General features: G+C 45.7%; 2 protein-coding genes across 3 annotated transcripts in view; one reads left to right on the top strand and one right to left on the bottom strand.

The window, feature by feature from the left end:
* Ide (Insulin degrading metalloproteinase) overlaps positions 1 to 5,392 on the bottom strand; it is a 316,112-nt gene extending 310,720 nt beyond the window's left edge. Inside the window, exon 1 of the mRNA XM_065440616.1 lies at positions 5,033 to 5,392. Coding sequence (XP_065296688.1) covers positions 5,033 to 5,133 — 101 coding nt within the window. The 5' untranslated portion in view covers positions 5,134 to 5,392. The remainder of the gene's footprint in view (positions 1 to 5,032) is intronic.
* A 160-nt stretch (positions 5,393 to 5,552) lies between these two features.
* Positions 5,553 to 13,973, top strand: part of LOC135908775 (WD repeat-containing protein 11-like) — a 318,419-nt gene continuing 309,998 nt past the window's right edge. For both annotated transcript variants that reach the window (XM_065440614.1, XM_065440615.1), the window contains exons 1-3: positions 5,553 to 6,058; positions 6,329 to 6,398; positions 6,496 to 6,537. In XM_065440614.1, coding sequence (XP_065296686.1) covers positions 5,928 to 6,058; positions 6,329 to 6,398; positions 6,496 to 6,537 — 243 coding nt within the window. In that variant the 5' untranslated portion in view covers positions 5,553 to 5,927. The remainder of the gene's footprint in view (positions 6,059 to 6,328; positions 6,399 to 6,495; positions 6,538 to 13,973) is intronic.

The raw sequence follows: 13,973 nt of genomic DNA, 5'->3' as shown, positions 1-13,973 counted from the left end.
GCACAAAGGTCGCGGGATCGAATCCCGGCCACAACCTTCGCAGGTTGTGGGATCGTTTCCTACCTGCGGCAAGTCACTTTCATCCACTTTCATTTCCATTAATTTATCGTTTCCTTGGTTCATTTATTAAGCACAAGTAATTTCCCCTGTGTTCTCCTTGGTGTCAGTGTTTGTTGGCTTCTCATGATATGACTAATAAAAATCGGGCCCCTCGGCTAACCTCCTTTCTTCTCGTAAACCAAAAAGGTTATATGATTGCTGCAGATAACCTATTCGGAGCCAAGTGCGCCTCTCCCTGCATGCGTCGATGGTCCCTCTTTCCTTCTTTCTCTTCTATATATATTTCTGAGCTGGAAATAAAGCGTCGTCTTTTTGCTCTGCGAATTGGCCTGGATTTCATCGCATAGCTGCCGGCCTTTGGCCGGTAGAACGGAACAGTAGCGACAAGGATTCTGCTGCAGCAAGGAAGCCAAGCAGAAGGAGCCCACCACCGACCATGGCACACAGGCTACCGGAATTTGAAGATGAAAAAGATAAGTGGCAGGCGTACCTAGTCAAGGTTGAAGCCTATTTCAAAGCGAATGATGTGAAGGATGATGCTAAGCAAAGAGCCCTGCTGGTAGCCTAACGCCCTGACCTACAAAGAAGTTGTGCAGACGTTAAACAGCTACTACGACCCGTTACCGAATGAAATTTCTGAAAGTTTCAAGTTCTTCCATCGCTGCCAGCAAGAAGGGGAATCTGTACATGCATTCATAGTGGCAATACGGCAGATGGCACACAACTGCAATTTTGGAACTATGTTGGACAGAATGATAAGGGACCGTACTGGGTGAGGCGTCAGATGCAAGAATGTGCAGAAGCAGCTGCTAGCGAAGAAAGATCTGAATCTTGAAGAAGCGGAGGCTCTTGCCCTTGCCACAGAGAGCGCTGAATACAATTCGCAAGGTATTGTTATGGACCAAGCCAAGCTCACTGGTCAATACGAATCGCGCGCGAAGTTGCAAGGCGTGCAACAATGCAAATGTTGCAGTAAGCGTGGTCACAAGACCAATGCTTGTCGACTAATCAAACGCAAATGTTACAAGTGCGCACGGCCAGGACATTTAGCGAGAATGTGTGTGGTAAATGAAACAAGCAAAATGCTAGCAGTCACTGCTCAGGCGACGGAAACCGAAGAGAGTGATAGCAGCACGTGACAAATCTGGTCCTTGACCACCACGCGCTCTCTCATACCGCCCATCAGGAAATCGTTTGCATGGAATGGCATCGAAATCATGGTGGACATCGATACTGGCTCCCCTGTTTGTGTTATCCCCAAGAGCATTTACAAATTGCACTCTCACCGATGGCCGCAGCTACAAAAGGCGGAAGTACAGCTTTTATGCTATCTCGGAAAGTTGCCGCTTCTGGGTGTACTGACAATGCCATTTTCTTATGAAGGTACAACAGTGCAGTGCAGTCTGACAGTTTTAGACTGCAATGGCCCCAGTCTATGCGGTCGGGACCTGCTGAAAAAATTAACAGACGAATGCATTCAGGTGCTGAGCATGTATTCGACGGCTCCTGTGCCAAAACAAGCCTTGGAGGACGTGCCAACGCTGCTCCAGCAACACTCCGACCTTTTCACTGAAGGCGCTGGTCTCATGAAAGGCCCACCCGCCCGACTGCACATCAAGGGCGGAGCAAAACCCAAGTTCTTCAAGGCAAGGAAAATTCCTCTTGCACTTTGTGATAAAGTGCCTAAGGAGCTTGACAGATTAGTCTCAGGTGGTATAACATCTCCAGTCCCTCATTCCGAATGGGCAACACCCATCGTGCCAGTTTTGAAGAAGGACGGAACAGTGCGCATTTGTGGGGACTTCAAGGTTACACTAAACCCTGTGTGCGATGTTGAGCAGTACCCCTTGCCTGTCATAGACGATATTTTTGCAAACCTGTGAGGAGGAAAAAATTCAGTATTTTAGACCTTCGCGATGCTTACAATCAGGTCGAGCTAGATGAAGACTCGCGGAAATTAGCAGTGATAAACACACGAAAGGGGCTCTTTTGCTACAACAGGTTACCGTTTGGCATCGCATCAGCTCCAGCAATATTCCAACGGAAAATTGAATCTGTGCTGCAAGGACTAAAAGGAACCCAGGCTTATCTAGACGACGTCCTGATAGCCGAGAGCAGCGATGCTGAAAACGTAAACCTGCAAGCTGTGCTACAGCGTTTCCGCGAGAACGGTATCAAGCTTCGTTCCGCCAAGTGCAAGTTTGGTGAACAATCAGTGACATATCTTGGCCATCGTATCGATGCTGAAGGGCTACACCCACTCGAGAAGCATGTGGATGCAATCAGGCTAGCCTCTTCACTGCGCAATGTTGCGATCCTTTGAGGGAATGGTTACATTTTACAACAAGTTTTTGCCAAATCTTTCCACTATACTTGCACCCTTGTACAGCCTTCTTGAAAAAGGTGCAAAATGGGTTTGGCACGAAAAAGAAGACGCGGCATTTCAGAAGGCCAAGGATGCTTTGTGTTCAGCCCCAGTGCTAACAAACTTTAATCCGCAGCTGGAGTTGATGTTGAAATGCGACGCGTCGCCTTACGGTGTCGGTGCTGCCCTTCTCCATCGAATAAATGGTGAAGACAGGCCAGTTGGTTTCCGATCACGAACGCTCACCTCAGCAGAGAGAAAATACTCCCAAATTGAGCGCGAGGTATTAGCCCTGGTATTTGGTGTGACAAGGTTCCGCGATTACCTGTTGGGACGGGAGTTCATGCTTGTAACGGACTACCGCCCCTTGTTGGGCCTTCTCAGACAGGATCGTCAAACTTCTGTCAAGGCTGCCGCCCGAATTCAGCACTGGGCGCTTTTGCTAGGGGCATACCAGTACAAGCTGGTCTGTAAACCTGGCAAACAGATGCTCATTTCTGACACTCTAAGTTGTTTGCCTCAATCGCTGCAGGAGCCGCTAGCGGAAACCGAAGATCTGTCGGAAATGGTGCTCATCATAGACGAATGGGACCAGCCAGCGGTTTCCCACCAAGAGATTCAAGCACTCGCAGCAGCTGACGGTTTTTTGCAAACGATATGCAGGTACGTGACTGAAGGGTGGCCCTCCGTCGTAGAAGATGACTGCAGAGAAATGGTGGAATTCTGGAAAAGGCAACACGAGTTGTCTGTAGAGAAGGGGCTGTTGTACTGGGGCCATCGTGTGGTGGTACCAAGTGAGGCGCATGAGAAACTTGAAGATGCTGCACGAGTCTCATCAGGGGGCACCTACCATGAAGACAAGGGCGAGGGCTAGATTTTGGTGGCCAGATCTAGATCAAGACATTTGTAGAATGGTCTCAGACTGTCGAAGCTGCATGCAGGCTCTGCCCATGCCACCTGCACGGAACCCCGTTAGCTGGCCGATTTCGCTAGAGAGGTGGTCACGGCTGCATGACGACTATGCAGGGCCTATTGCAAACAAGATGTTGGTAATCGTTAATGCACACAGCCATTGGATAGAAGCCATTCCAGTATCCCGAGCAACCGCTAATGCAACTGCCGATTGCATGCGAACCTGTTTAGCAGGTTTGGGTTGCCCCGCACCATAGTTACGGATAATGGTACGCCCTTTACCGGTTCAGAGTTTGCTGTATTTGTGCAGAAAAATGGACTTGAGCATATTCGCACCCCGCCTTATCGCCCTCAAAGCAATGGTCTCGCCGAACGGGCCGTGAGAACTATCAAGGAGGGCTTTACGAGAATGCCTGGTGTGGAGTTGGAAACTGCTTTGGCTAGAATTCTTTGTAACTACAGAAATTCGCAACAAGCTTCAGGGTTTTCACCGTCTGAACTTCTTCTTGGGTACCGTTTGCATACAAGACTAGATGTGTGTCTTCCTCCCAGGAGCAACGAAAAGCCCAAGAATCCAGCGGCTGATTCCGCCAGTTGGTACTTCGCCCCTTGAGATGCCGTCTACGTGCGCAACTACAACATAGGAGAAAAGTGGACACCAGGCAAAGTGAAATCGACAAGTGGTGCCCGTTTAGACACTGTGGCTACCGAGGACGGTGTCGTTCGACGCCATGTCGACCAGATCCGGAAACGTTCATCAGACACAGACGGAAGCATAGAAATATCAAGTCCCGAGGAATCGCCTCCGACAAACTTAGGGGCACCGAAATACGAGGCTCAAGACCTTCCCGAAGGGCCTGTTCCTGACCTACGTCGGTCCACAAGAACCAGAAAGCCAGTGGAGCGCTGCGGCTACTAGGGGAAAAGAATGCTGCAGATAACCTATTCGGAGCCACGTGCGCCTCCCCGCGCATGCGTCGATGGTCCCTCTTTCCTTCTTTCTCTTCCATATATATTTCCGAGCTGGAAATAAAGCGTCGTCTTTTTGGTCTGCAAATCGGCCTGGATTTCATCGCGTAGCTGCCGGCCTTTCGCCGGTAGAACGTAACAATGCTATAACCTACTTGCTGTAAACATTAAAAAGCACGTCCAAGTGTCGCATGAGACCTCATACTGCACACATAAAGAATAGCAAAAAGACTACGTGCAACATATTTCAAGCGGTGCAAGTACATGCAACTGGCATGAAATGCGTCGGCGACAATAATTAGCGTGCAGACATGACACCACAATTATTCTATGTACCTCAGCAATAATGAGACTCGAACTACACACAAATGTCAGTGCCACCATTAGAATCAGCCACGACAGCGTTGTTAAACAGGGTTGAACATCCAGTGCGCGTTCATTCATTCGTTATAGAAAATGCGTCTGTCCATGAAGGTACTGGGGATGTTGTGCTCTGAAGAATGATTACAAGCGCTGTTTAGCTCAAGTTCTACGCGACGACATAATGCACCTGAAAATCGCAAGAAACCACCGCTTGTGTCAAACCGCCGCTTTTTCAGCATTCCTTCAACTTGCTTCTTGGCAACTTGAACAAGGTATGTGTATCCCATCTGGCAGATGTGGAAAATCATTGAATCATAATTACAGATGCAATTCTATTTCTTATCAAAAGATGTGGCACGGTACCTTCGTTCACGCAGTCCGCAGCTGCTGTAGTGCCTTCGTAACGTCGAAGCTGCGCTGGCTGTGCGTCGGCTCAAGAAGCTCCAGCCGGAGCAAACGAACATCACAGGGGAGCCCGCTTAAAGAAGGAACGGGCGGACAGCCTGCCACACGTTCATTTATCACTGCCGCAATGCCGAAGCCTACAAGCAGCGGCAAGTAGCAAGGACAATTTGTAGAGAACTTGCGAGGCAGCCGGTCTGCAAAGTGCGTTTACAAGCTGACCGTTTACCCACTGCAACCGTACTATCCCACAGATAACTGGACAACCCACCACGCACGGTCCATCCACACCAATCCACACCATCAAGACAATAAACACGAACACACTTTGGCTAGTGGTGGCTACTTACGGCCACTTCAGTTGCTAAAATCCGAAGCCGCAAAAAGAACATCGTTTATTTTTTAGTCTAACAAAAGTCTGTAGACCTAATGATGATTGAAATAGTGAATTGTTAAAGAATGTTTCACTCGTTAGGTCCCAACTAGAGTACAAATCGATCCGATCCAATCTAGCCTTTATTCTATGACATATTCTATGATCTAGTCATCAACGTTGCCATTGCATCCGCTTTAGTAGCTTTTTGGCGGTAGCGGCTGTTGTGTGCTGTAGCACAGCAGGTGTTCTGTGGCACAGCCTCCTCTATTTTTCTGTAGCATCGGTTAATAACAGTAGATAACCACCGATGGGATGTTAGCTCTTGGTTCACAGATTTTCTTCATCGCAAAGCGGTGATCTGTAAACCGGAGTGCAGCGACACAACCTATGGCTAAATCTGCCTATGCGAAATGCTAACTCGATCAGCAACTCGGTTGAGGAGCACCTAGTCATTCGTGTGTTGCACTTACCAATGAAACGATGTCATCATTAAAGCGCTGCTTCTCAGAAAAGCGCATTGACGATTCCGCGGTTAATCCTGTAATTAAAAGGATATCTTCGAGAGTTCTGCCTGGTGCCTTAACACCTGCTAATAAAGATGCTGTTGACTGGTAAGTTCCCGGCATGCTTAAATGTATCCTTTTTCTCTGGTTTACACTAAGCGGTATATTGCTCGCACTTCATAACGAGGACGTGAAGACTTTGTGCCAATTTGAACAGGGTAGGTTTTTTATCGGCGTTTAAAAGAAGTGCCTTAGTTAACCATGTTTATACAGGTCATGCAGTGTCCCCCTAAGCTCCCCTCCACTATTTTATCGTTAATTTTAATTCTTTGATTTAATGAATGGTGTGAATAATTGTTTCGGTTAATTCGGTTTCAGGGACTTCCAGTCGCTGCTGGCGTATGGTTGTCACAAGCACGTAGTTGTTATCGACACAAGGTATACACAGGTAAATACGAAAAATGCCACGACTAGTAAATAATTTTCTCGCAAGAGGACTGCAGCATACTGAACAGCCTTCCTTGCTTGCTTGTAAATACTTACAGGTCTTCCAGACTCTTACCGGGCACAAGCACTATGTGACCAAGGTATGGCTGAATGAAATATGAGCATTCAGTTCGGTTCACCGAAAGACTCGGAAGGGATTAACAGTGGTCGAAGCAGCTGCGTGTCTCTTGAGCCAACAACACCCCTTGTTTGACCACTGTTGAGCATCAGTGCTGACACACCAGTTCATTAGATATTTTTGAAGCTCTTGATTCAATGATCACTGCACTGTGATTACTATGCTCTGCTCTGGTGGGCTCAGTAGAAGCAGAAAATCTTCATTGTAATTTTGTACACAACTTTCGAGCTTTTCAAGTCAAGCAGTTTTCATGCTATCAGAGTAGGGTTTTTAACTGAGCAAGTATTTTAAGCTCAAGTGCTTCACTGCTTTAGAAAGACTTGTATGAAACCTTGTCGCATCATCGCTCAGTACCTGGGCATTGTGGGCACATTTATTGTACATTAACTAGAAAAATATTCATGTGGTACTATTTTAGTCAAAATACAAACCTTTAGATTGTCAATGTGATATGTACACCTGTGAGCAAAAGCTTACTTACAGAACAGGGATTCCACAATAAAACTGATATTTTTCGCTGCATATGCATGTAACTTGAAATTGACAACTGCAGTCAGAACTTAGTGTTCCGAACGTCTCTGTGTGCACTTCTTAATTTCAGTTTGTGCATCTCAGTTTTTATTATTATTATTATTATTATTATTATTATTATTATTATTATTATTATTATTATTATTATTATTATTATTATTATATAATCCTGTGGTCTGTATACTTCTGCTCATTGGCATACCTCCGGGAGACATTGTGGCATTTCTGGTAGCCAAAGGTGTGTTGCTTTGGAGCCTAAAACTCTGTTGATTTTCACATAAACAGTTATTCAGACTGCCGACATGAAAAATAGAAGTGAAAGATAAAATTAATTAGCAATCCAGAAAGCTTTTCAGTACACTTATGCCCTACAAATAATTATTCAGTATAAGTCAGTAAATAGGATACTTAAAATCAGCACAGGAAATGACACCAACATGAAACCAGCACATGTGTATGGGCAAATTGTGCTTGTTCTTTGAGCCTGAGCATGTGTCTTGCGTGCAGTGAGGTGGCAGTAATGCCGTTTGCGGAGCAGCTAGTGCTGCTCGTTGGCAGAGCAGCAATAGCTGCTCCGCCGCCCTAGCAGAAGGGACCCTCGACCTCTAGGCCGGTTGCCTGAAAGGTCTCGTCTGCCAAGACGAAGCCTTCACGTCAAATGCAGCGTTCGCAAGAGCGAATGTCCAGCACCTCACAAGAGGCGATGGACAAAACAACCAGCCATATGGCGCCGCCGGAGCCTCAGGAGCAGCGAGACTCTCGCGATCGCTCCAAAAACGACACTCTCTTCACAGTACTTGAAAAGGGCCCGTGAGCTAATCTTTATCTCTTAAACATACAGTGCAAAACACATTTATCATCATGGAGACACAAATAATACAATGGAATGTTGGAGGACTTCATAACCTAGACGACATTACAGAACTTCTACACAAGCATAATCGAAAGTTGCTTTGTGTTCAAGAGACACACCTGAAACCCACGCACACAAACTTTCTTCATCAGTACACCATTTATCGTGAAGACCGCAACGAGGCGAACGCCTCGTCTGGCGGTGTAGCAATAGTTGTCAAGTCTGTAGCTTGTCATCATGTTGCCCTTCAGACGCTCCTTGAGGCAGTCTCAGTTTGGGCAATCCTTTTCAATAAATTAATCACTGTATGTTGCATATACATAGCTCCAAATTATCATCTCAGAAGAAGCGATATTTATAACCTAATTGATCAGCTCCCGGACCCCTACATACTCGTAGGCGATTTTAATGCCCACAACACCATGTGAGGAGACTCGCGATGCGACGCGAAAGGTTGTTTTATTGAAGATTTTCTTGTAAATTCCGGTGTCTGCCTCTTCAATAAGGAGGATTCAAAGTATTATAATATTCGTCATAACTCATATTCATCAATAGACCTGTCAATTGGCTCTGCTTCAATTTTCCCCGACTTGCAATCGCATGTAACCAAAAATCCTTATGGAAGTGACCACTTCCCTGTAATGTTAAATTTAATACGACAACACGAATGCCCTCCACATGCCCCCTGGTGGAAACTAGCCTCTGCCGAATAGAATAATTTTAAGGAATCCACTTACTTATCATGACATCTTATCACTGATTTTAGCTTAGATGAAGCAGTAGTTTATCTTACTTGTTTTATACTCGTCACAGCACACAAAGATTCATTCCACAAACAAAAGGTCTCTCAGGTAAAAGATGAGCAGGGCAGACTGGCGTGAATGAAACGAAACAAAGCGTGGGGTTTGCTGCATCGCACCCCGACTACAGAAAATCTCATGGAGTTTAAACTGGTAAAATCACAGGAAAGGCACATGCGGAGACAGGCAAGGAGGGCTAGTTGGAAGAGGTTTCTCTCGGGCATCACATCCTACATTCAAGAGTCTAAAGTATGGAATAGCCTGCGAAAGCTAAAGGAGTAGTAAGTCCACCCATTGCTCTTAGTTGACGACCAAGGGACTACCTTGGACAACCAGGCCAATGCCCTGGGCGAACACTTCGAGCATGTATAAAGCTCCACACATTATGCAAAATCATTCCTTAAATATAAACAAGTAGCTGAACTTCAGTCACTGGATCGTGAATGCCGTCCGAATAAACCATACAGCCATCCTTTTAATATTGCCAAGCTTAGAGCTGCCTTGAGCACATGTAGAAGCTCTGCACCGGGAGCTGATAGAATCACATATGACATGATTAAAAACTTACACACCAACACACAGATGACACTTCTGGCACTTTTCAACTCTATCTGGACGGCCGGATACCTCCCATCCTCGTGGAAAAAAGCTATTATTCCTGTCTTGAAGCTGGGTAAAGACCCTTCCTTGGCGGTGAGTTATCACCCGAGAGCTCGTACAAGTTGCCTGTATAAGCTTTTTGAAAAATGGGTAATCGTCAACTCGTACATTTCCTTGAACTGAACAATATGTGTGATCCCTTTCAGTGTGGCTTCAGAGAAGGGCGGTCCACAACTGATCATCTTGGGCACATTGAAGGAAAAATCCATGATGCATTTATACATAAACATTTTTTTGTTATCGGTATTCCTCGATATGGAGAAAATGGATGACACAACGTGGGGTTATGGGATCTTGCGAGACTTGTTGGAAATGGTCATACATGGAAATATGTTAAACAGTACTAGAAAGCTATGTGTCCAATCGTACCTTCAGCGTGAAAATGGGCAACGTATTGTCGCGACCTTTTATACAAGAAACTGGTGTACCCCAAGGAGGCGTGCTTAGCTGCACGCTCTTTATCGTGAAGATGAACATGCTTCATTACCACCAGCCATCTTTTAGTCTATCTACGTGGATGACATACAAATAGGTTTCAAATCCTGCAACCTTGCAGTGTGAGAGAGGCAAGTACAACATGGCTTGAACAAAGTGTTCAAATGGGCAGACGAAAACGGATTTAAAGTGAACCCCAACAAAAGTTCTTCTGTGCTTTTCGCAAGAAAGAAAGGGCTTATTGCAGATCGCATTATGAAAATGTATGGGCAACAAATACCTGTGAATAAAGAGCACAAGTTTTTAGGCATTATACTTGACACTATTCTTTTATTCCACACACGAAATATTTCAAGGTGAAATGCTTAAAAACAATGAACTTACTGAAAATTCCATCCCACACAACATGGGGCAGTGACAGAGAGGGTTTAATGAATCTTTACAAGAGCCCCATTCAATCATGACTGGACTATGGTGCCATGATCTGTGATTCTGCCGCCCCAAGCGCGTTAAACATGCTAGATCGTGTCCACCATTTAGGTATCCGGCTGGACTCTGGCGCTTTCAGAACAAGTCTCCTTGAAAGCCTATATGTAGAATCAAATGAGTGGTCACTCCATCTGCAGAGAGCATACATCAGCCTAACATTTTCTGAAAGTTCACTCTAATCATCATCATCCGTGTTCTAATACCGTTAACGATATGACATGTACTACACTCTTTTGTAATCATCCATCTGTAAGACAGCCTTTTTCACTGTATGTGAGGGAGCTTAGCATTGAAATGGATGTCCAACTCCTCGAATATCACTAATGCCTCCTGCAAAGCTGCTACCACCTTGGGAGTGGCAGCTTATAGAATGCGATATATCATTTCTACAAGTTACAAAGTACGCTCCAGAGATCAAAATCTGAATGCATTTGCTAGTACTCCAGCACAAGCACTCCTGTACGGAGTTCTACGCAGAAGCATTGAAGTCGCATGCTGGGCTGTCCTATGCAGCCATTGGTCTATCCTTATTGGAATCCGATGCACTGCATCCAGAAACAAGTATCTTTACGGCTGAGGCCCATGTGCTATTGTCGGCTATGAAGCATATAAGGAAATCAACACTCCAAAACGCAGACTCCCTAAGTGTCGCGAAGGCCTTGATGTCACTCTGCAAGCACAAAAATCCACTACTTAACAGACTCTATTCTTTCCTGTGTAAAACGGGTATATCTAATCAGCATGTCATCATATGCTGAGTGCCTGGCCATAGGGGCGTCGACGGTAATGTTCTGGCGGATGAGATGGCCACGTCATTGCATTGCAAGCTATCAATCCTACCGCTGCTGTCCCTGCCACAGATCTGAGGCCTTTCTTACAAAGAAAACTGTGAAACCACTGGCAACACTTGTAGGACACGGAAACAAATAATAAGCTCCATGTAATAAAGCCACAATTATGTTTAGGTTTATTATTAGGTGAGGCGTGCAGACATATGTCCTATTCTGTCGTCTCAGAATAGGACACAGATTTGGTACCCCGCAGGGGCGTCTGCGCCAGCAGGCGTTTGGTGCGTTGCGACACCACGGACCCGAGCACACGGGGGCTGGACCCTCCCGCGTGTAGCCGTGCGCGGCTTAGCCGTGTCCGGGGAAAGGAGGATCCTGGGGGTTGAGCCAATGCCGGGTGCTCGGACCTTTAAGGCCCCCCGGCGGAGGCAACACGCCTCTTTGGCCTCTGCTTCACGTAGACGGCACCCCCGGACTGACCCACCCAGGGGAAATCGGTAGTCGCCTTTTCCTGTCTCTCTCTTCGCACATCTTCGTCTTTCCCTCTCGCTTTTAGTCTTTCCTGTCTTCTTTTCACTTCTTCTTACTTCCGAATTTCCTGGCGGCAAGGGTTAACCGTGTGTAGTATATCCAGTCTTGGTTATATGCATTAGGTTATAGTGGCGGTGCATAGCTGGCGTGTGCAGGTTGCTCACAACCTGTAGCGTCCCCTTGTGGGCTCGGTGGTGGGTGGCTACCACCGCCGCCGAATTTCAAACCATATTATGGCAGAAGCTTTTCCGCGACTTCCAGATCGGCCTCTGAAAAGAGGCCGCACCGATGCACCTTTTCAATTCACCCTCCGAACCGACATAGACAACTTCCAACGTTACCACGTCTTGCATAGTGAAGGACCACAAAGTATGCGTAAGCTATCTCCTTTCTTGGTGGCGAAATGCCTCATAGAAAAAATTGGCAAAGACTATAAAGCCTCGAAAATGACCAGTGGAGACCTACTTATAGAACTGAGAAACAAAGAACAAGTGCCAAAGCTGTCCGAACTCACCAGTATTGGTGAAATCAAAGTCATGTTCATGTTCGGTTTATACAAATAAACCGAACATGATCAAACCGCTTGTCCTGCGATATGAGGAATATGTCCGGGATTATGACATTCCTTGCGAAGTCCTCGAGGTTGCCAGAAAGCCACAGCGTTTGCCCCCATGGTACAATTTTAAACCGTTATGTGACTGGACATTGACACATTTAAAGAAGAAAGACACCCCACGCGAACACATTACACAAGAATTCCGTGAACTTCAGGAGAAATATAAAAATAACGTGCAATATTACACTGATGGCTCCAAAACGAAAGAACACGTAGGTGTGGGGGTCATAACGGAAAATTGGGAAAAAAGTATTCGATTGCCACAACACGCCTCTGTTTTCACGGCCGAAGTTTTCGCCATATGGGTTGTTGTGAAAAAAATTATCGCTGATAAACACACAAATGCAGTCATATACACAGATTCTTTAAGCACACTGAAGGCACTACATCTCAAATCTGAGTGTGAACCCCTGATTGGAGACATTTTAAACATGGTGGCTTTTAACGAATACGGGAGGTCAATTCGTTTCTGCTGGGTCCCAAGCCATGTTGGGATACCAGGTAACGAAGCAGCTGATACATATGCATTGATGGCAGCACACGAAGACATTACAAACACAATGCTCCCATACAAAGATAGCATCCGCGCAATTAGAAAAGCCTTAACGGTAAAATGGCAACGCGAATGGGACCGTTGTTCCGACAACAAGCTACATCTCACGAAACCCATAGTTGGGGAATGGAAGTCATGCTATCATCAGGAGCGGTTCATCGAAGTAGTTTTGTGCCGACTACGCATCGGGCACACACACATCACACACAATTACCTACTTAGGAAAGAAGACACACCAACATGCGAGAAATGTCAACAGCCACTAACAGTTATGCACCTATTACTCACATGTACGCAGATTGAAACACACAGACGAGCACTCTTGCACAAATTATATGAACAACACATACCGTTACACCCTGCTCTAATTTTAGGCGATGATCCACTAGTCCCATTTTGTGACGTCCGTAAATTTTTAGACGACACTGGATTTTTACATAAAATATAGATTATTAACACAGTCTTTCACTTTATAAACTGTATTTTAGAACACCTCGTGTTTGGCGCAGCATAGCCTTAGCTGCTTTTGCGCCATTAAACCCCATTCAACTAACTAACTAACAGATTTGGTATGCATAATTTTTTACTCACTGGAAATGAATCGCCAGCGTGTGGTAGATGCGGGGAGAGGCTGACCGTCCTCCACATCCTCCTGGAGTGTTGGAAGCCGAATCTGAGAGAGACATTTTCCCCTATCATACCGCAGCACATCCCTCTTCATCCTGTCATGTTTCTCGGTCCAGAACCATTTCTTGATACTAATACAGTCCTAGGGTTCCTGAAAGATGTTGCCTTACATGTTGTTAGCCCCATACATTCGTAGCATTTCCTCTCCTCAGAGGATGCCACTGCTATAATAGTATTGTATAGCACATGCCTCCAGGACATTGTTTTTCAAGGGCCCTGGTGAGGCAATAGTGCTCTTGCCAATTTTTTCATCTGACATATTTTGTATATTGTATCATTTTTTAGCAGTGCATTTTAATGCTCATACTACACATCATTAGTCATCGTCATAATCTTATTAGACGTAGATTTTGCGCACTTTACAGGGGCTATTTTTAAGGCCCCTTTACTGCCATGTCACATCAACTTCATAGAACTCATCACTACACAGCGAAGTCACTGACACTGGCATGGTG

The sequence above is a fragment of the Dermacentor albipictus genome, chromosome 1 (genome assembly GCF_038994185.2).
Source record: "Dermacentor albipictus isolate Rhodes 1998 colony chromosome 1, USDA_Dalb.pri_finalv2, whole genome shotgun sequence".
NCBI classification, from domain to species: domain Eukaryota; kingdom Metazoa; phylum Arthropoda; class Arachnida; order Ixodida; family Ixodidae; genus Dermacentor; species Dermacentor albipictus.
The sequence above is the reverse complement of the archived record's forward strand: the minus strand, read 5'-3'. Positions and strand labels throughout refer to the sequence as shown.